Genomic DNA, 23450 nt, shown 5'->3' with positions numbered 1-23450 from the left:
TTGGAGCAGTCCAAGAGCACAGTCCTGTGGCACCTACCTACAGCCTTGAGAGTTGCGTATTTGGCATAGTCAGGTGCCTTGTGCGGCATGGTGCTGGCCATTTGCAACCAGTTGTTGTGTGGATGTGGCAGTCCAATCTGTGGGGCAGTGGCAGGATTAACCACAGCATTGTTCAGATGATTCTTGTCTGAAAGCATAAAGAGGATGCAGGAGATGTTTTAAGAAGGCATAGAAAGAAGGGGGAATTTTAAACTGGCAACCAATCCCACAAAGGAGAAAAAAAAGGTAAAGGAAACAAAAATATTGAAAGAAAAGCTACCTTGCTATTTAGAAACCAATAAGATCAAACCCAAATAAAATATGGCAAAATATCCCAAAAGAATCATAGCATCTGGAACACTCCTACAGTCAGTCAGAATGTGTTTCAACATCACTGCCTAACCAATATACCAAATGATCACAATGCAACTTTCTCTACTTTTGAAGAGATCTATGTTGAAACATGATTGATTTCATCCTATGATTGACAACAGAGATGTTTTGTCTTTTATGATTAGTTGGTTGTATTTATTAAGAGATATTCATTGGGTTTGGATCTTAGTGGTTTCTAAATAGGAGATATGTTTTTCTTCTAGAAAAAAAACATCAGCCACACTTCTTAGGCTCTCTGCAGTGGTTACTCTATCTTCAAGGCACCTGTGCTTCCCAGTGTGTGCCTGCAAGGAAGACTCTCAAGGAGCAACAGTTACAGGCAAGTTTTTTCTGACTAAAGCCTGGATCCATTAAAATATATGCCCCTTCCCTTGACAAATTTGGTTCAAGGGTTAGCTTAGAGCAGTGGTTCTATCTTGCACCCATATCTTGGTCACTGTCAAAGAAGCTGAGTCCCACCATGATAAAACCAGATCCAGGTGGGCAGCTGTGTTGGTCTGAAGCAGCAGAACAAAGTTTGAGTCCAGTGGCACTTTTAAGTTTTATTTAAGGTGATATCTGAGGAAGTATGCATGCACACAAAAGCTCATGCCTTGAAGAAAACTTTGTTGGTCTTAAAGGTGCCACTGGACTCAAACGTTGTTCTATATGATAAAAACAAGTAGTCTGCTTTCCCTAATAAGGACATATATATGTTTATTTATCATTTACCATCTATCATGGTAAGTTTTAAAACTGCAATATTACTGTTGGGAGTAGGGTCAGCAAGCAGTGCCACATTAAAAACAACTGGTGAGCAGAGGGAATGGAGGATGAGGAGAAACTCCCAAGTATCCAAGGTTACTGGTAGCATGCTGAAAGTCACAGAAGGATAAACTGTGGCAAGGTAGGGTTGGCAAGAGATGGAACATCACATATGCAGGTGGCACAGACATTTGGAGAGGACAAATTCTTTTTAATTGTTATGAAAACCCTGCATTCCACCTTAGACTACTACTGCTGGTGGCACAGAATACAAAATGGTTGAATCTGATTGAGTTCAGTAGCAAAAGCATGTCTTTAGGACCAGTTCCTGAAGCTGACCTTGCATCTGTCCTCTGTGAAGGGACAAACTGAGCACCAGGCTTGTGCTGTTGTGCTCAGTGTGTGAGGGAAGAGAGACTAGAGGCATTGCTGGCTGGGAAAGGCAGGCCCTTGAGCAACACTGTTCCTAGCACTGCATGATGGCTTGGATCATTGTGGTGTCCCTCCCAACAGAGAAGATACTGAGTTGTGTATGTGTGTAGGCTAAAGTGTGGTTTTGGCATGTGTTGATTAGGATCTCCACCAGTCTTTGCCACTTGCCTTCTCTTGCAAATCCTTATCCAAGCTCATCCCCAGCATTTCCATTCCTGTAATCCACCATTTCTTTATGTATGTGATGAAGCGTAAGCTCTTTCCTACAAAGACCATGCCCACAGTTAGCAATAAAATAAAAATTAGAATTTCAAAATGTATCATATGCTAAGTGAAATACCAAAGCCTAATTGTTCATACAGAGTGCTTTGAACTGGTCAGAATGGGACAACTGTAAGATAACAGTGGTTTATGGAAAGCCATTAATTACATCTATATCCCCCCTGCATCAGACCAGTACATGGCCATTGCATGGGATAATATGAGGGTGCTGCTGCCACCACCATCTTGGAACCAGACTGCTCAAAAGAAAAAGTGCCCCGACCCCCAATACTGAGCTGGTGGTTGCTGCCCTCTAACATGAGACTCATCCTGTGGGCTCTATAAACTTCATTTGTGACCCCTGTTCTTTTCAAGATCTACATGAAGCTGCTGGAAAAGAATATGTAAAGACTTAAGCTGCTTCCAGATGATGAGGATTCTTTGCACTGCTTTCATAGCTACTGCAAATGCAGAGTCATGCACATTGGCCATGAGCTTCCACACACAAAAGCTTTCTGCACACTTTCATCTTTTTCCTGACTTTTCCCTTCACACCTGCTCATCAGCAACTCTAGAGGTGTGGCTATATGGCTGCTGTGGCAGCTGCTTACACCTTTTTTATTCTTCAGACATGCAATATAGTGCTATAACAGTTCTATAAAGATTCAGAGGAGACATGGCAATAGATGGTTATAGTGCTATAGCAATTAGGGTTTTCTTAAGTCCTGAAAAAGTCCTTAATAAGCTCGTTGGTGGTATGGTAGGGGGGAAATGCTGGGAAAGTGGCACCTGTGAACCACTGATAGCAAGAAAATGGCACTGATATGGGCAGGATCTTCTCAGAAAATATATACCATTCCTTCCCAGTGGTGTATAAATGCACTTGAACAACATTCTTGCCAGAAAGATCAAAGTAGAGCAAGTTTGGAAAACAGTGTACTGAAGATGGGGAAAACCTGGAAATCAGCCAATTACATCATGATGTTTTGAAAGCCTTAAAAAAGGCACTCCAGTTTGGCAATCAAGGTGGAGAAAAAAATTGTGTGGAAGCAGCCTGAGACTATATGCTAGTTTCATGGGAATCAGCTGAGGCAGAAGTCCTTAGCTGGTACTTGAGGATAGTGATAGACAGTTGGGTAAAATAAAGCCTAATCTAGACAAGATGAAGCTGTTAATGATGGGTGACTCTTTAGCTTTATTGCTGTTCTTTTTATTTTTGTTTTGTGATCTGTCCTGAGCATCTGTGTGACCACATGGTGGGAAGGACAGACAGACGCATTTCGGTAGCCTATCCACATAGAAACTTCACATTGCAGTTATAAAAGAGGAGGAAAGCATGCCTAAGAAACTAGTGCCTTACCAAAGTTATGAAGCGCTGTTTTTGAAAACTTCTCTGGACCTGGATGTGGGTTTGCTCTTAATAGAACGCTGTAGTGTTCTGGCAGGGGAGGGAAATAAAGGATGTGTACCCAGATATGGAAATAGCAGCCAGCCTTACAAATGCAAGCAGCTGACTGTATTGGTTTGCTCACTTGTTTAGCTCTCCCCTGCCCCCTTCTGTCAATCTTGCAGTAGACGCTCTAGAGCCAAGGCTTGTGTCTTTGCAAAACGCACACAATAAGATCTCCCAGTCCCAATTAGGAGTTCAGGGTACTGCGTATTAGAAGTAAATAATAATAACAGCGGCACAAGCTGTCATGTGCTTACAGCTTGGATTTCATTTGCCAGGGCCAGGGGCAAGTGACACTCACCAGCTCTCACTTATGTGAAACAATATTTAAAGGTGATGGAGGGGAGGGAGAGAGGAGAGAGAATCTGTATGTAAAGTGGGACAAGTGGCTTTGTGGGCAAACAAGAGAGGAGGAGATAGCATGGACTCTCTCTGCCCAAGGCAGAACTGAGTCACAGCACAAAGGAAATGGGAGAAGCAGCTGCAGATCCCTCTCTGTCTCTCCCCCCCCCCCATCCCCATCCTGCAAAAGATGAACCAGAGCAGAGATGGCCCCTTGCCCACCCCCCTGTTGACTGGCAGGGTGGAAGTTTTGGACGTAAAAGGGTTGGAGTCAGATTCTGTGTATGTGGGTGTAATCTGCCCTTCCCACTGCTACGCTGATATTATGGTCACAGTCTGACCTTGCCAGAGGTCACTCATCAACATGACTTGCTGCATCTCTGCATGGAAGTCCCAGAACCTCCTGCTCAACTGCTGCAAAAATGGAAAAGATGTAGGAAAATATAGCAATTTAAATATGTTTTATTTTAAACATATTTAAAAATATTCCAATTTACCTGAAAAAGTACTCATTGACAAGAATGGCAAAAGAGGGAAAAGCTGCTTACTTGCTTCATTAGCATTTATTAATACCTCCCCCCACCCCTGTGCAATCTTCAGCATGTGCAGCATTTTTTCATCCCTTTCTTTGCTGCCAAGCCCTTGTCCAGGCCAGTACAAAGCTATTACAGCTGCAGGAGCTCTCTGTGAGTTGGGAGCTGGCATCACTGCTATTGACACCTCTCCGAAAATACCAGTCTGCCCCTAGCGGTTATTTCAGATGCTCTCATTTACTTGGGATGGGAACCTCAGCTGCGTCCGTACAGCCCACCCTCCAAATCAGCCATTTCCCCCCTCAGTTTTCTGGAGATCAATGATAACAGCAGGAGATCTTCAGTTGCCACCCAGAGGTTGGCAACCCTTAGAGAGTGGATGGTGGGCAGCCATTAAGTAGCCAAATAACATTACTCCAGTAAGTGAGTTATGAATTGCCTCCAAGACTGAGTCTATTGTCTGCAGCACAGAGGGAAGTGAGGCTCACCTTTGCTATTCCTGGGAGATCCCCGAGAAAGCCCATCACCAATCTGGACCTGCACACTGCCAATGTGGCCATCAGGCAAGAGATCAGATGCACCATGACTTGGCTGCTTCAGCAGATCGGTGAGTGTTCTAGAAAAAGATACGGAGGACAATTAAACAACACCTTGGCAAGGGATGACAGCTGTCTTCTATTAATGTGGTCACTTTCTTTACTGTATCTGCTTACATTTCTAGACATTCAGGTTAAAACACATGTGCAGATGCTGTTCATTTGTTATGTGGACTCGAGGAAGTGCTCAGATGACTTTCTTAGTACTCAGACAACAGTGTCTTGCTGCTAAGCAAATGGGATTTTTTCATGCTCATCAGAATCAATGGAATGGCATAGCAGGTTTTCCAGGGGCATTTATTGGATATGCCTGTGATAAACACTGAAGCCTTATGTTATAACTCCTTGTCTCACAGCCCATGCAGTTGTGACACTAACATTAACGTCTGGCAGGCAAAGACAGGATCTTCAGATTTTTGCCTTGAGCTGGATTTGTTTCTTGGGCAAAACTGGCAAATAGATTTTAACAGAACTTCAAGTGACAATTATATTTCTAGAGGGAGGGGGAAAGTTGGTCCACATTGACAGCGTGGGGACAGGATATCATGCCACTTCTTTTCAATTTACAACTTTTAGGACTATCCGACAAAGTTTAACATAGCAATGAAATGCTTAGATTTCTCATATGTTCCTATATGATAATCACATTCTGGTTTCAAGTGTGTTCTTGTTGGCCAGCTGGGCTGTGATACTACAGATGTGTGACACTGACGTAGTTTTCATCTGCCTTCTGGATTACTGCCATGTGTTGTGTGTGGGGCTGCTTTTTACAATACTGTGCAGCTCATTTACATTTTTTAGTCAGACATTCTTGGCTCAACAAGTCATAATGATGACCTAAATTGTCTAAGCCCAGGATACCTTTTGAACAGCAACTCCTTTGAACTGCCCAGTGGTTAAGAGGCTACCATCCCTTTTGTGAAGGCATCCTCAGGACGAATGTAGCAGAACACTAAGTAGGCAGCAGCTGCCTTGCGCTGAGCCAGTCAGTATTAGTACTGAATTCTGTGATCTGCAGAAGTGCACAATCTTTCAGGCAGAGGCCTTGGCCAGCCTGCTGCTTTAACTGGTGACACCAAAAACAAAGCAGTCGCTTTCTCTTTCTGTTAAAAATTAAAGAAAGGTTAGTTGCAGAATAGCCAAGTGTTAAAATGGGAATGTATAACATTGTGAAGATCATGGGGAATACTGCGCTGGCTGAGGGGGTGGGACAGAGTAAAGTGATCCAACCTAAGTCCAACCATTCTTGGATTTTCCTACCCGTCATCACAATTACTTTGATCCAATTAGCATAGAATGTCAAATATTTTCATGTAAGAAACATCTGGTCTGCATTTAAAGGGCAAAGAGCCCTCTCCATTCATAAGAGCTCCTTGGCCAAGACATTTGCTGCACCAACAGTGCTGTTCCAGGGTTTAGTTATAGCAGATAGCTTGGTCTTCGTATCAGTAAACACAGAAGCAAACTCAGGGAGTGCCAAATGAATGGTGTCAGCTTCTTGGAGTATGATTCCTGAGGGAAATGGACATTGCCAGCCTTGCATTGCTGCTTTCCCTAACACAAGTTGTTATGGTGAGTGAAACAGTCCTAAAAATCAGAACCTTCAATGATGTCTACTACTTTTTTTTTTTTAATGGCAGTGGGTTGAGCTTTCAACCATACTATTTGATGTTTGTTGACCCACAATTTCCTGCTCCTGTTAAAGGTCAATTTGGATGAAGCTGTACCTGTGGGGTCTTCCTAAGGAGGCATAAGCTTTTGCTCATATGAATGTATGGATTGCTCACTAAGCCTATGTGTGTGTTGATGGATTCAAGAGGTGGAATATTGGTTTGCTAGCTCTCAATAACTTGCACATGTTGGCTGAGGTAAGGAATCAACTGAGAGTCTCATCATCACTGTTTATGTCTTGCCTGCAGATCTGCAGTCTAGCAAGAGGACAACATCACACATAGGAAGATTCTACAGTTAGTTCTCAGTTCAGTGCTTAGGTGGAATCAGAAAATAAACACAGTCATAGCTATATTAGCTTCCAGACTATCCACCAACATGAACGGGCAGGCATGTGCACAGACTGGTATAAATCTACATTTCTATTTCTCCTGACCTATTGTGCGTGGAACTGTACATTAGGACACAAAAATGAGACTCTGCACCCTGAGTCCGCCTTATAATATGAATACCTGGGGCAGGGAGAGGGAGAAGTTCAAGGGATGAGAATCAAAGAGGTGGAAGATTGCTTAACTTTTCCCTTGCCCTCAAATTTTGCCCTAAGATGTTCTGGCCTGGTTGCTCAGTTATTCTCAGTGAGGCTTGGGTTGCTAATTCTCCTAGTTGGCTTTATTTCCGGGCAGGAGAAGGCTGTGTGACCCCCATCCCACTCTACATTTATACAGCTTGCTGGTGATTCCCAGCCCTAGAGAGGTCCAGATGTCCTTGATGAGGGCCAGGTCTTTTTTGCTCCTGGCCCTAACCTGATCGAACACTCTGCCAGATGACATCAGGGCCTTGGGGACCTTTTACAATTCCGCAGGCAGGGCCAGCGTATCCATTAAGTGACTGTGGGTGGTTGCCTGTTGTCCTTCCTGCTTGCTAATAAGGGCTCCGTCGATCACATTTTTAAAATTGCACAGGAGGCAGCAAAGGTGGAAGCAGAGGTGTGCATCCAGATCACAATGCCTGCCACCTGGTCGCACCACGCCACTCCGAGATGGGAGCTCCAGTGGCAGCTGATAAGGCAGCAAAGCTGGCTGGTTGCCTGGTGGGGATGGCTGGGGGCAGGAGGCGTACATTGCCAGGGGGCGGGGGTTGCCTTGGCTGGGGTGGTGGGCATGGCAGCGCATCCTAGTGCTGTCCCTGTCCACAGGGCCTGTAAGGCATAGATCAGGGGTGGGGAACCTCTGTCCTGAGGGCTGTATATGGCCCTTGAGGTCACTTGGTGTGGCCCTCAGGGATTGCTGGACCGAACCGAGCCATGTGGCAGCCTCCCTAGGGCCTGGCTGGCCAGCGAGGATCGTGGGGCACAGCTGCACTGTGCAGCAGCCTCCCCAGGGCCAGGCAGGGATCACAGGGCTCAGATGTACTATGTGGCAGCCTCCCTGGGGACTGGCTGGCCAGCCAGAATTGCTGCAGGGCCTGGAAAAGACTGTCACAGTTCAGTTTGCACTTGATTATCCCAGATGGTGTGGCTTAATATGCTAATGAGTGTGTGACCTAATATGCTAATATTAGGGGATGTGGTCTGATATACTACTGAGTTCCTGCTGGACTTTTTCTACAAAAAAGCCCTGGAACTATGCATTTGTCTCGGGCGGCAGGCCAGGTGTGTGTGTGTGCCAGATTAGGCTCTCCCCACATGACTTCAAATAGAAAAACAATTATTTGCATTACTTTTGCCGGCCTGAATCGTTCTTTGTCGGTGGAGCACTGTTTTTAAGTTGATAATTTTTTATGGCCAGTGAATGATGTTATAAATATCCATATGGCCCTTGGCAGAAAAAGGCTTCCCCACCCCTGGCATAGATGTTCCACCAGGCTTTTGATTAAGGACATCATCATCATGGCGAACATGTGTTTGGGAGCTCACATTTCATTGAAGTGACCTGTAACTTTGCCTTCAAAAAGCCCACAACTTGTGCATACAGAGAGAAGGAGAGGACATAACCCCCTCACTATCCCCTCCTGTCTCCTAATGTGAGAATGTTGTCTTTTAAATTGTCACCAACCTTCAAGTGCAGCCTGGAGATTTCTTGGAATTATAACTGATCTCCAGGTGACAGAGATCAGTTCCCCTGGAGAAAATGACAGCTTTCAAAGGTGGACTCTCTGGCATCATACCTTGCTGTGGTTCCTCTTTAAACCTCACTCTGGCCAAACTCTATCCTCAAATTTCCAGGAATTTCTCCAAGCCCCAACTGCGGTTGACATTTCTAACTCCAGTAGGGGTGCAAGCCTCCAGGTGAGTCCTGAACATCTCCTGATATTACAACTGATTTACAGGTGGCAGAGATCAGTCTTTCTGGAGAAAATGGCTGCTCTAGAAAGGTACCCTTCTGAGCTCACTCCCACATCTCCCAGGCTCCACCCCCAAATCTCCAGGAATTTCCCAGCCCAGAATTAGCAACCTTAAATATCAGCAGACTCTTGTTGTAAGGAGTCACCGTACACAGATCAAGCTACTTGTTATGAGCCCAGGACAAATCAACCAGTGAGTACAGGCAAAAGGCCAAACAATCGTCAGCTTCCCTCCAAAAGGAAACAGGTGTGTGCATCTTATGATTATCAAGCATGTGAAAGCAAGCCTGTACATGCATGGCTCAGTGCTCACACAGGGCCTTGAGGTAAAAAAACAAAAACAGCATGTCACAGCTCTGTATCCCCCACCCTCTCCAGGAATAAGCAAACAAAGGGACCTATGATGTTAGTCAGGAAGGTTTATAAGAGAATCCAAAGAGCCAAACTGAAAGCCTGTAATGCTACTACATTTTCAGAGAAGCTGATTTTTCCACATCAGTGTTGCCTCAGCGTAGAATTTTAAAGTGAGGCAGAGAAGTGTCTTTGCTCTGCCTGTGTACATGTTTTTCAAATGTACACAACAATAAGGGTTACCTGCTGACAAATAAAGCCTTTTCTCTGTCTCAGAGATTAATTCCATCACCAAAGCAGTTGGGGCAATTGTTCTTGCCTTCCCTCCAGAACTGAGGGGGAAGGAGAAAATGGAGACGTTCATAAACTAGTTTTTTTTTTATCATAGGGAGGGTATGACCAGTTTCAACAAAAACCTGCTCTAGTAAACTTTACTAGACTTCATTAATATCAATGGGGTGCTGGTTTCTATATTGTGTAGAACATGGGCCCCCAATTTCACTGAGCCTTGGAAATTTCTAGAGTTTTCAGAAAATGTAGTAGGTTTCACAAAATGCCTACTGGAGAGGGGGGCAGAAGAGTGCCAATCACAAAATGGCTGCTAATCACAAAATGGCTGCTGTTGGGATTGGAGATCAGTTGTAAAAGCAGAAGATCTCCAGACCCCACCTGGAGGCTGGCAGCCCTGCTGAGTTGTTTTCCCTCCCCATTATAGCCAAGACCCTCAAAGGTACAAGTAGTAAGTGGGTGCCAAGAAACAGTGGTGGGCATCATGGTGCCCATGAGTGCCATATTGGAGATAAATGTGAAGTGGGTGAGATTCTAAATAACCACTTCAAATGATGTGTGGGAAGGATCATTTTTCTTTTCTTTTCTTTTAGGAAAACAGTGGGGGTACAGAAATGAAAAGAGGTGGTAAATTTGTCAAAGATGATCATATAGTACATAATATATAGGACAGAGAATATTTTCCCATTTAATCTCCTTCATTATAATTTTAAAGGTATTATCTATAAATACAATAATTCTTATTTCTGTTGGGGTACAATTGTATTAATCATTTAAGTAAGTTTCAAACTTCATAACTAATCTATTTTGACTACAACACTGGCTGACTATAAATTTGATATCTTTTTCCCATAGTCATCCCATTGTTGCATAGATACCTATTCTTTAAGATTTTATCTACTTAACCATACATTTTTCACTTGTTCATCTTTTGTTTTGGGGAGGGACGGTGGCTCAGTGGTAGAGCATCTGCTTGGTAAGCAGAAGGTCCCAGGTTCAATCCCCGGCATCTCCAAAAAAGGGTCCAGGCAAATAGGTGTGAAAAACCTCAGCTTGAGACCCTGAAGAGCCGCTGCCAGTCTGAGAAGACAATACTGACTTTGATGGACCAAGGGTCTGATTCATTATAAGGCAGCTTCATATGTTCATATGTTTCTAGCTGGAGTAATATCTTATATATCCATCATAGTAAATACTCTTTTTGTTTTATAACCAGCTGCTCAAATTCAGCGACATCTCTTAGAACTCCACCTTCAATGCTCATGATCTCCTTTCTTGAGACTAATTGGTAATATATCAGACACTGAATGTTTACACTAGGCTTCCCAATCCCCCGCCCCAGGTGGGGACCCTCCAATTTGGAGCCTTCTTCCCTGCTTGCCAAAAATCCAAAAGGGGGAAAAAATGGCAGCCCTTCCCTTCCCACCCAGCCCCATTGCAGCAGCATCTCCTCGCCCCTTCCCTTCCCACCCAGCCCTGATCGCAGCAGCTTCTCCTCACCCTTTCCCTTCCCACCCAGCCCCATCGCAGCAGCTTCTCCTCACCCCTTCCCTTCCCACCCAGCCCCATCGCAGCAGCTTCTCTTTGCCCCTCCCCTTCCCCTTAGGCTTCCCAATCCCCAGGTCCCAGCAGGGGATTCCCGGTTTTACAGGCTTTCCCCAGCCAGCTGGCTGGCTAGATCTTGGGCAGGACCTGCAAATAGGTATAGTTTTAAAATGTGTGTGTGCCTTTAAATTGTAGCAGGAAGTACTTCATGGGGAAGGGTTAGCAACAGCAGACCTCCTGAGAGTGCAGCCCCTCAGTTTGTTTTGCTTTCCTTTCAGACGAGTGAGTGTGTGTGTGCAGAGGCGTCATTAGGGTTGGTTGCACCCTGGGGTGTAACTGATTCAAGTCACCCCCCCCATTGGGCATCACCCCTTTTGGAGGGCTGCGTCACCCCCTCCGCACACAACCCCGCCCACTTCACATGCTCCCTCATCCACCCTCTGGTCACATGACCAGCCCCCTCTGGTCACGTGACCAGCCCCCGTAATCCAACCCCGTTGGAGTTTTGGAAGTCCACCCCCCGCCCATGCACAGAAAGCAAGTAACTCAGCAACACGGCACTGGTTTGGGAAGCCCCTCCGCCCCCCCACCCCCCAGGCACACAGAAAACAGGCAGGACTCACTCAGCAGAGGCACCGTTGGAGTTTTGGAAGCCCAGCCCCCCCCCCCCCCGCATGCACAGAAAACAAGCAACTCGGCGGCAGCGTGAGCTGGGAAGCTCAGCCAGCCCGCCCACTCACCCCCGCTGAACAGAATGCTGATCCCCTTGTGGTAGAGGCAGCAGTGCGGCCCTGGTTTCAGAATCCTGGCCAGCCCACACAGCAGCAGCGTTCTAGTCCCAGGGCCAGCCCCTTCCTGTTGGGGGGGGGGTCATGGGTCAGTGCCTGGGGCCAATGAGAATGCTCTGGGGGAGGGCCGATGGCCCCCTTGGCCCCGCCCTAGTGACACCGCTGTGTGTGTGTAAATGTCTCCTGGCTCCACCCCCAAAGTCCCCAGATATTTCTTGAATTGGACTTGGCAACCCTAGTTTACACTTTCAAATGTAATATCTTGCCAAGACTTTTTTCAAGCATTTTTCACATGCTCCTCATATGTAAATAGCTTTCTGCATGTAATAATCTATATCCAGCACATGAGGTAGAGGAGCAATGCTAAATTTGTCTCTTAAGTGTGCATGTTTATGACACACCGAAGGGTTTTTTTTTTTTTAAAAATGATGGGGAGATAAGGGTGGTACATTCAGTCTCCCTTTATCACCATTTTATCTTTACAACAGTCCTTTGAGGGAGGTTGGACTAAGAACTAATTGGCAACTCAAGCTCTGTGGGTAAGCAGGGCCTGGAAGCCACATCTCCCTGGTTCAAGTCCCAGCCTGCTGCCCACTGTATCTGCTCTTACTGTAATCAAAATAAATAAAATCCCATCTGGGTAATCATTTTGATACCAGCGAGTACAAGCAAAATGCTCAAATAGCCAAATACTGGAGTAGCTAAAATACTAGATTTTGACGATACAGAGCCAGTTCCAAATCCCTTGATCAGCCTTAAAAGTAATTGTGGCTACATTTTGATATCATGACAAACAATGGTTTGTTGAATAAACCACAGATAGTACAGCAGATGGCTGGAACAAAACAGAGTCTTTTGGAAATTTCAAACACACTGTCAAACACACTGTCTAGTGCTTACCTTCCTTCCCTCTGCTAAGCCAAATCTCCACAGGTTATCCCAAATACCCTGGCATTGTTCTTCTCCTGGCAAAGTACTTTTGCATCAGCAGCCCACCCCCACAATTTGTGGGTGCAAAGGGGGCAATGAAACCTAGAGCAAGCTAAGAGGTTTTCAGGCTGCTCTTGACCAAGCCAATCATTAGTTCTCTCCTCCACCCAGCTTCCATTACAATGCATGAGAAGATTGAGTTTATAAGTTGCTTTGTTGGAAGCGTTTGTTATATTTTTGGGAGAAAAAAAGTGGATAGGGTGGGTAGGGAACTGGTTGATAATGATTGCTTTTATCTGTGAAGTTTATTTGGAAGTGATACCTGCAAGATTAACTTTCTCATGGTATGGGTGTAGTTTAGAGCTGCCAAGTCGCTACTGGGGGTGGGGGAATCCCCTGGTTTGGCAGGCCCCAATCCGCTGGCAGGGAGGAGGCTGCTGGAGTGGATCCCCACCCCCCAAAGAGCTCTGTCACTGCACAGTGTGTACAGTGCCTGGAAGTGACATATTGTGCTGGGCACGTCACATGGGGACACTTGGAATTTGCAGGAAACTCTATGGTTTCACATGGGGACACTGTATGGGGGAAAACTCCTGCAGGGAACTTGGCAACCCTAGTGTCGTTTGCCCCTAGTTCTGCCCCCTTTCCCCGGTGTTTTAAGTCTTCATATAGGGATCCACATGCCAAACAAAAAACTGAAGAGGACCCCACACAACAAAGGTGCATGTTTTCTTTTTACCCTATATGAGTTTGTGGAGTGAGTGCCTAGCTATCCCTCTAGTAATTAAGTTACCATCTAGATAGGTGAGGAGCTTTTCTGGCTGTGTGATGGGACTCGATGCATGTACCAATTTCTAAAGGCCACCACAAACTCAATGGCCACATGAACTTTCACTCACACAATCTCTCTGAAGTGGGGAGAAAATTCATCTTGTGAAGATGATGTTGGGTTGGATCCAGATTAATATTTCAGCATCTGGACTGTGATTTTCCTTCCCCCCACCCCAGAATGTTCCCTGAAATCCTGTTCCTGGTAGTCCCCTCTTCCCCAAGAACAGGATTTCAGGGGCCCTCACAGAAATGTCTAGTCTGAATCCAAGCTACCAGGTAGCCCTTTCACCATGAGTAATTCATCCTACTAATATACATACTTGTATACCTCCTCAAGCAGGTTTCCTGGACAGGAAGCATAAAAGTATTTTAGGCAGCATTAAATAATTTAAAATAAACACATATCTACAATATCCATATTTCTGGTCAACCCACTGAATTGGCCCCCATTCCTTTGTTTTTGCCTGTTTGCATCATTAGGGTGTGTACCGATTATGTACAGTGTACAGCATTTAGTGCAATCTGGCCTCTGTTCCTGGAGATTCTAAATACATAATGACATTATTCCCTAGCATGGTGCCTCTCCCACATGCTGTGAACTTCTTCTTAAGCTTGTTGGAGCTTCTCTAATCGACATCGCTCAACTGGCCAATCAGGCCCATTCCCTGGGGCAACTGTTCTGCTGACTTACTCACAACCTGCAATATTAGGACAGATATAAAGAGACAAGAAGGAAATTAACTTTCATTAATGTGATGGAGGCAGAGCACCACCTAGTTCTGTCTTGGTGAGTGCAGGTTCTTTCCTGAGATGGAGAGCTGTTGTCATTACTCACCTGTATGTCCACAGTATGTTTATTAAGGTGGCAGTTCTAACCTTACACAAACTAGTTCAATGGGATATTATTTCCATATAAATATACTTAGACCAATATATGAGTTAATGGGACTGTTGAAAGAATAATAATGGCCCAAGTATGTCCATTTACTTGGACATAAGTCAATCAAAATCAGTAGGGCTTGCTTCCAAGTAAACAGATTTAGGATGCAGGAGTTAAAGAGCTTTCAGGGAATTTTTTTTAAAAATGAAGGAGGTAGAACTAAAGTTTCTCCATCACTATTCTAAGTATTATTTATGTGCCTGGAAACACTGCATTAGGATTTTTGCAGTGATAGTCACAGCTTCTTCACAAGGAATGCTGGGAATTACCAAGCCAGAACCCAGTGGTTTCTAAGGGAAGTCATGAAATTTAAATAGATATTTAACTGGTTATATGAGACCTCATACAGTGACTGTACCACAAGAGTGAGATTTAAGTTCAGTAGCACTTTAGAGACCAACAAGATTTCTGGAGTACAAGTTTTCAAGAGTCAAAACTCCCTTCATCAGATACTAGTGCTGCTTTAAAGCTCATGCCCTGAAAATTTTGTTGATCTGTAAGGTGTTACTGGACTCATAACTAGCTCTTCTACTGTGAACCAACAAGGCTACCCTCTGAAATGGTACCAAAGACTAGCAGTAGACTGAATATCCGGAGCTAAATTGATATCACCTTCTGCTGTACTTTTCTGCCACGCTTCCTATGGGAATGTCTGACCATGTTCTGTAGTATGATTTCATTTTCAGATTTGCCGGTTATGTAGCCAGCCTCAGCCATGACTAGAAATGCCATCATATGTTGACTAAGTCACATGACTATTTTCTTGCACTGCTATGGATTTATTGGAACTCTTCTCATATTGTTATCCATATAGAATTTAGATCTAGTGAATGACTCCCATGCATGCCGGTCCTTTTGGCCACGCACCACAAGACAGCAAGCCTGATCTTTTTCTGAAGACTGATTCCTCACACAGCCCCATCCACAATGTGCTGTTGCCCACTGAACAGATATGCCACAATCTGCCTGAAAGCCCAGGCCATATGTTCAGGGACTGGTTACTCTCCCTGCCACCTTTTGCTGCTGGGCTTCTTGGCATTGCATGAGGAGGCCATCTGGTCTGGTCACAGCTCCCCTGCTCTTATGCAGGCATTGCTGCTAGCCACCCCCCACTTCTGCCTCTGAATACAAGACCCCAGCGCATTGCAAAGCAGGGGGTGCAACAGCTGCTCCCCGACAACAACATATGTAACAGCTTCTTTCCTCGTTCACTTCCGATCAAGGAATCTCAAGGCAGCATCCACTAGGCAGCGCTTAGGTTAATTTCTGAAATGAAAGGTGCATAAGACAAAACTTTTGGGGAAGTTGCTGGTCTAGAAAGGATGTTTTCTTTTTCCATTGCTGAGGGAAATACAGCTCTGAAGGTGCTTATAAGCTCTCCGTTTTGAATGTTTGGTTGAAGCACTGTAAGCTGGTTTTGGGGCTGAGCCCTGAGGCCTGAGTGTATGGAGTTCTATTGGAATCTACACTGGTTGGAATCCGAGCTCTTTACTGTGTGTCATATCAAGCATCCCTTATTTTATTAATCTTTTTTCTCACTACATGGTAGCTTCCTGGAAAATTTCTGAGCATGCTAGCTTTGTAACATTGTTTTCATTTAAAAAAAGGCAACTGCAACCCTAAACTAGCCTTCATACTTGCATCAATGTGACAATGCTGCAAGTATCTCCAGAGACTGTGCAGGTAAAGCACAATATTTGGAAGCCTTTGCATCATAAAAAAGTACTGAGGAGAGCTGTGAAGATTAAGGTGTTTCTAGATATATCTACATTACATCTTCCCTGGCCCCTGCAGAAGCAAGTGCCAAAATCAAGCTTGTGGTCTTCATACTTGAAGCACAGAATTATATCTTGAATGTGTAATGTCAGCTTTCATTATCTGATCGTGCTCTCTCATTGTATTTTCTACCCCCCTTTGGAAATTAATGTGGAAGCTGAGCTTGTGAGTATATTTGTACCTGAAATATACAACTGTTTCATGAACAAGCATGTCAGATTTCATTTTTGACATTTTGGTATTATATTCCAGTCACACAATCCAGTTAAATCAAAGCCTCGGTTCATTGATCGGCAAGGACTCTCACATTGATTTAGATGTTATAAAATCTGAAAACACAACCAACGGTTCAATAGGAGAGCCAGGCTAATGGATTTTGAATATTTGGTGCGAAGAACCCTGTGTTGATTGGAAATTTTCACCATAAATTGGAAGGGGTTTCTATAGCAGACATCTTGAGTAGGACACACATTTTTGTGAGCCAAGACTTCCTCTGCTGAGTCTGAAGTGTAAAGTGAGATCTCAACTAATTGATGATCCTCCTAATTAACTGCCACTTCTAGTCTCTCTCCAGAAATGTCATAAACATCAAAGAAAAATGTTATACATTCATTAGGGTTGATTTATATAAAATTGGCCTCCCCAGCATGTGGCCCTTTTTGCAAAATGAGATATTTGAATGTTTTCTTAAGCCTATCTTTTTTATTGCCGAACCCCCCTGCTCACAGGGTGTCTGTTGTGGGGGAGGAAGGTAAAGGAGATTGTGAACCGCTCTGAGACTCTTCGGAGTGGAGGGCGGGATATAAATCCAATATCTTCTTCTTCTTCTTCTTCTTCACGCTCCTCCTCCCTCTCACTTCCACCCCTCTGTGATCCAACCAAAACCCACTTTTCTAGTTGGGCATTAAGCTTGGTAAGACATTAGGCTTGGTAAAACCAAACTGAACAGGAGTCAAACCAAGCATAGTTAAGTGTAGCATTTTCTGAGGGAAATAAAAATAAAAAGTCTTCTACCTATCTCTGCACAGGCAAGAACATAAGTGCTTCAATCCATTGTTATGCTACCCAACAATCTCATAAGCAAATACATGTATAAGAGGAAAAGATCTTCCAAAGGGAATACTAATACTAATCATCAGAGGAAGAGGAGGAGATTGGATTTATATAAGAACATAAGAGAAGCCATGTTGGATCAGGCCAATGGCCCATCCAGTCCAACACTCTGTGTTACAGTGGCCAAAAAACCCAGGTGCCATTAAGAGGTCCATCAGTGGGGCCACGGCACTAGAAGCCCTCCCACTGTGCCCCCACAAGCACCAAGAATGCAGAGCATCACTGCCCCAGACAGAGAGTTCCAACAATAAGCTGTGGCTAATAGCTACTGATGGACCTCTGGTCCATATGCTTATTCAAACCCTCCCTCCATATCCCACCCTCCACTCTGAATCTCAGAGTCTCAGGGCATCTTATAATCTCCTTTACCTTCCTCCCCCACAACAGATACCCTGTGATGTGTGTGGGGCTGAGAGAGCTCTCACAGAAGCTGCCCTTTTCAAGGACAACTCTGCAAGAGCTATGGCTGACCCAGCAGCTGCAAGTGGAGGAGTGGGGAATCAAACCCGGATCTCCCGGATAAGAGTCCACACACTTAACCACTACACCAAACTGGCTAAATCAAACAAAGGATGAATAGAGATTCAACCGGAAAATAGGTAGGGATCTGTCCAAAGAAGACTGTGAAGATGGAATGGGGGTAGGGGGTGAGGAGCAGGAACATTAATAACCCAGTGCAAATGGTCATATTGGGGAATAGGGAGACACCTGTTTGGCTTTCATACAAGTGTAATTTCTATACAAGAGTCTGTGAGTTGACTCCAAGATTTATTGTCTTTGAATGGATGGACTGTACTTTGCAGATCATGAGTTTGCAGCCTACATAGGTGTGTAGGTCCCTGTCAAAAAGCCATAGTCAAAAAGCTATGAGTGAAACCAGCAGGCATGACTCATTTGACCTCTTCAGGTATACATTTCTATTTAGCTTGCTCATCTATACAAATTACTCTTCAAGAGCAGATTAAGAATACATGGAAAGAAACCTGCAAAAGTTATCAACTAGCTAACATGCATGTTTTTAGTTCAGATTGCTTGAAGCTCAAGATAACAGCTTTCTAATTCTGCTTTGATTGTGGGTTCTTATCATCATCCCCCAGGAACGAAAGTGCCCTTCCTGTCCTGACCTCTTCAGAGCTGAGGCAGAGAATCCAAAGATATTATAAAACAAGTTATTTTTTAATATTTTAACATATGTACATATGTGAGGACAAAAGAAGATTGAGGAAGAATCGCACTGCTACAGCACCAACCCTAAATCAGACTTTTCCCTGCAGCCGCTGTGGCCGGACCTGCCTGTCCCACATTGGTCTTGTCAGCCACCAGCGAGCCTGCAGCAGACGTGGACTATTGCACCCTTCTTAAATCTTCGTTTGCGAAGCCAAGACGAGAGAGAGAGAACATATGTACAATAAATAAAAATGTTGTGAAGCAGCAAATTTCAAAGTAGCACAGGACTCCTTGCCAGGTTGTCTGCTGAAGAATTCTGTCCATCTCTTCTGGTGTATCTGCCTGGATCCTTTTTAAAAAAATTTATTCATAATTTAGAAGTGGTATTTATCAAATTTTCACACAAATCCCTACCATGTTTATATAAGCATATTCTGTCACTGACCTGGCAGAAACATCCATTAATGTCTTTAGTGTCTCATGAAAGAAATGATATGGAAACCATTCCAGTGCTGAAATGGTCATGTGGTATAGCCAAGGTAGGGATTTACAAAGATCTGTAGGTGTACTTAGTGCTTAAGTTACATAAGACTGCACCAATATATCCAACCCAAACTGGGCCAGACACAAAGTCAGAAAATATTTTACTGATGATTCAGGATACTCATGCCTCTTTAGTTCACTGGCTAATGTATTCTGGACATATATGTCTTTGTTTAACTAGTACCTTAGCTGACTGCTAGAGATAAGCAATTGGGTAAGCAGGAAAAAGGATGGGAAGTGTTAGATGATGCCACATTTGTAACAGGTGTTTTTGCCAGTGTTCATAAATTCACTTATCCCAAGGTTATTGAGCCAAAAATTTTTGTTAGGAAACTTGTGGTGTAATTTACCAGCAGGCTGTAGTCAGTGGTGCAAGTGAACAGGCACAGAGTGCCAACAAAACCATATGGTGGCTTGATGAGACATGGCATCTGCATTCATCACAGAGCTCGACAGCAAGCCATGTGCATTTGAGTAAGCCCAAAACATACTTTTAATGCAGAGCTGTTCAAGATGTAATTAGGGCTGCTCCCCAAACATTCTATCTGCTCTGGGAAATCATTTATTGAGACTTTTATTATTCTGTTCAATGTATTCAGAATAATTCTCTCCCCCCATAAAGTACAGTCATGATAGTCCACAAACTAAAGCAGGCATTTTACTGATCAGAAACTAACAGAGGGAGGCTCACTTAGATTTCCAGATTTCCTTTCTTTCCATTCCAGCAGCTCTTTTTGCTTCTTTTAAGTCAAGAGTCCAGTATTTGCTAAATCACCAGGATTAGAGTTACTGCGTGTCGAAAGAACTGAAATTTGAGTAAACAAAGGATCAGGTTCTTTGTAGATATACAAGGCCTGACCAATCCAGTCTTCAGATTACCTGCCAATCATAGGAGGCGGTCAGGCCTGTAGCTACTGCAGGGCCTCTGGGGGCTTGGCCCCTGACTTCCTGCCAAGGTCCCACCTCAGCTCAGGGCCCCCAACCAGAGGAACAATCCATGGATTGACCCGTTGTCAGGCTGGGCCAGGAAGAGCCACTTGGCATGAATGGAATTGGGACACATCCAAACTGAGTCCCTCCTTCCTCCCACAGCCTGGCTTTGCAGCAGGGCCAAAGAAGGCACCACAGCTTGACTGGCAGCCACTGTTAAGACTCTGCCTTCATGGGGCAGAGCGCTGGAAAGCCAGCTGTGGGGGGGCAGCCAATGGCAATGAGGCTCAAGGGGCACCTTCCAACTGGTGAGGTGTGAGCGCTCCAGCAGCTTGCATCTAGCTGCATAAAGGTGGCTGGCTGACTAGGCAGCTGGCAGTTGGTGTAAATGGACAGTGCCCCATCCTGTCCATCATGTTGGCCACTGCCACCACCACCACCACCACCACCACCACCATTGCTGCTGCAGAGCCTGGGCAAGGGTTGGTGGATGTGGCAACGTGTGGATGTGTCCTGTTTCCTCTGTCGAGTGTTGGCTTTGCCTCACCTCCCTTCCTTCTGCATGCTCCTTTGTGGTGCTCGGCTTTCAGGGCATGTCAGTGTCCTGCCGCTCCTCTGCAGCTGGCCAGTCAAAGCCTGGTGTACCCTTCCATGCAGCCCCTTTTCCCAAAAGCAGATAGGCTGTGAGGTAGGGTAGTGGTGAGAAGCCTCCATGGAAGAAACAGCTTGGCTTCGCAAACAACACAATTAGTTCCTTTATTTTTCATTTTCATGTTATTTTATTGGAGAGGCCACACTTTTCCCAGTGTCCCCCCACACACTGATATCTTCCTAGCTATGGGCCTGGTGCGTCCTTCAATGCTCTGAGGCCTGAACACATGCAACTAGGAGTTTATAGGCCTGGTTCCAGTCATAGACCAGAGGCTCTTGGTTTATCCCTTAGAATCTCTGCTGCAGTTAAATGCTTGCAGGATGGTGATACTTGCCAATAAGAGATCTCCATAGAGAAAAGGGGGGGGCTTCCTGAGTTTAAGCAAGACTATAAATGAAAAAATGTCAGGGTGAAACTATACTATCAAACCACTCAGTCCTTACAAAGAATGAGCTAGAAGCAGGGGTAGGGAACGTTGGCTCTCCAGATGTTTTTTGCCTACAACTCCCATCAGCCCCAGCCAACATGGCCAATGGCTGGGGCTGATGGGAGTTGTAGGCAAAAAACATCTGGAGAGCCAACGTTCCCTACCCCTGAGAGCTTTGTGAGGAAGAGACAGGATTTTTGGGTTCCAATTAAAAGCCACTAGTCTTGAAAAAGGCAACAAAATGTTTGACACCGGCTAATGTGGACTGGCTTAATATGGATGAATTTATTATTTATCCTACATCTCACTGAAAAAAACAGTGGACTGAACAAGCAAGACTGTGAAGTGGGATAATTGGTTTCTTTAAGTTTCTGTGTACAATCTGGATGAAAAAATTCATTGCAGACTGTTCTCTTATGATTTTGGTTCATGAGTCTACAGCAGACTCTTAACCTTCTAGAAGTGCCTGCGTGCACTTTAAAAGTGCCTGTGATTTTTCTGCAGACTGTTTTGAATTCATTTTGGTGCAGACTGTTTGAGAACAGAGGTCATGTCTAAGTGCCTGCGTGCACTCATGTGTTTCATATTGCAGTCTGTTTAAGGTAGAAGCTTTGGATTATTAAAATGCCTTTTGTGCACATTTATATTGTTTATCTTAGATTACTTAGGAGCAGAGTCCACTCAGAAGTAGAGGCCAAAAGGGTTTTCCCTATTACATATATGTTTTGATAGTATAGTTTCACCCTGACATTTTTTCATTTATAATAAGAGATCTCCAGCACTGGAATTGCAAGGCTGTTGTGATGTTTAGAACGTTTTTGTCCTGCCCTGCCTCAAAGAAGCTCAAGGCCATGTTTTTAAAAAATTATAATTTATTTCCAGTAAAAATACAGCTGGATGCAAAGCTTTACAAATTCATCTGCAATCCTTTAAACAAATCATGTCGACATTCAGTTCACCATCTTAGTCAGAATAACCTTTCATTTATCATTCTTATCATTTTTACCATGCAAAATACAGGTTAATTTACTCAACTGTACATGTTCCTTTAGCTTCTCTTTTAGTTTATTTGGAGGTATGTTCCTTTCCCAGTATCCAACAAAGACTAATCTTGCAGAAGTTATAGTACTGCAAACAAATTCTTGAGTATCCTTGGGAAAGAAATCTAAATAATGTAACAAAAAACATTCTTGGGGGAAAGGTAGTGTAACTGTTCTGTGCTCCTCCATTTTATCTTTACAACAGGCTGAGCTAGGCTAGAGAGAATGATTGCAACAAAGTCACAAGCAATCTTCATGGCAGAGTAGAGATTTGAACCTGGGTTTGGTAGATCTGTGAATGAGAAGCTTGCATTGTGCCAGGTTCTGTATTTTCTGGCTCAGAAGGATTCATGAGCTCCTTGCTCATTATTCCATATCTTTGTTATTACAATAGTAAAAGAAGAGCATTAATTTCAGCAAGATAATCTGCAAAATCAGTGACACGTATCAATTGTGACCGAGGCTGCTATTTCTGCCCCTCCTCTCTTGCATTCTCCCCCCCCCCTACCAAGCCACCGCAAGCAGCTTCCAGATAGGCTTGGCAGGCCCATATCTAGGATTTTTTTTCCTGGAGGGGGCACTGGGGTATGCTAATTTAATTAGCGAAGCGTAAACAATAGGAGAGGAGGGGGGGTTAGGGACCAGAAGAGGCTGTGTCCAGCAGATTTGGAAGAGGGCACCACCCCCAAGCCCCCTGCCTAGTTACGGTTCTGGCTTGGTCCCTAATAGCAAATAAATCTTGGCTCTCCCTCTTTCACTTTTGGCTTGCCCAGCTCTGGCAACACACCTAGTCATGATCTACAGCCCAACCACTGTGCATTCCAACAGTCAGTTGGCTGGTTGCATGTTTTTCTCTAAGCTTAAACAAGCATGCATTTAACCCATTTTCTCTGACAGCAGAGGGGGTTGCAGGACCACTCCCCAGTCCATCACTTATCACAAGAGTAGGGCTGCAGCTTTTGTTTTTGCCATCAATTTGCAGCTGACGTATGGCAACCCCATAGAGTTTTCAAGGCAAGAGACATTCAGAGGTGATTTGCCATTGCCTGCACCTGCATAGCCATGCTGGACTTCCTTGGTGGTCTCCCATCCCTATACTGACTAAGGCCAACCTTTCTTAGCTTCCAAGGGCCAATGAGATTGTGAAGCCTGCAGCATAGTGTGGGATAACGAAAGTACCTGGGAAGAGTATGATTTGTCATTTCTGAAACCGTAATATTGGAAGTGTGAATCTTACCAGCGAGAGTGAATTTTAACTTTCTTGTGTTTGCTTGCATTTAAAAAGTGTAATAAACTATGATTCACACATCAAGCATTCCAGGATA

The 23450-nt window shown here is 44.4% G+C and overlaps 1 protein-coding gene across 1 annotated transcript in view; it reads right to left on the bottom strand.

Annotated features, from left to right (window-relative positions):
• SHISA8 (shisa family member 8) overlaps positions 1–23450 on the bottom strand; it is a 41307-nt gene that overhangs the window by 5573 nt on the left and 12284 nt on the right. The window contains exons 2-3 of the mRNA XM_060245356.1: positions 4683–4810; positions 38–187 (exon numbers count right to left, since the gene is read on the bottom strand). Coding sequence (XP_060101339.1) covers positions 38–187; positions 4683–4810 — 278 coding nt within the window. The remainder of the gene's footprint in view (positions 1–37; positions 188–4682; positions 4811–23450) is intronic.

This window comes from Heteronotia binoei, chromosome 8, assembly GCF_032191835.1.
Source record: "Heteronotia binoei isolate CCM8104 ecotype False Entrance Well chromosome 8, APGP_CSIRO_Hbin_v1, whole genome shotgun sequence".
In the NCBI taxonomy this organism is placed as follows: Eukaryota; Metazoa; Chordata; class Lepidosauria; order Squamata; family Gekkonidae; genus Heteronotia; species Heteronotia binoei.
Note: the sequence above shows the minus strand (reverse complement) of the source record. Positions and strands in the feature narration are given on the sequence as shown.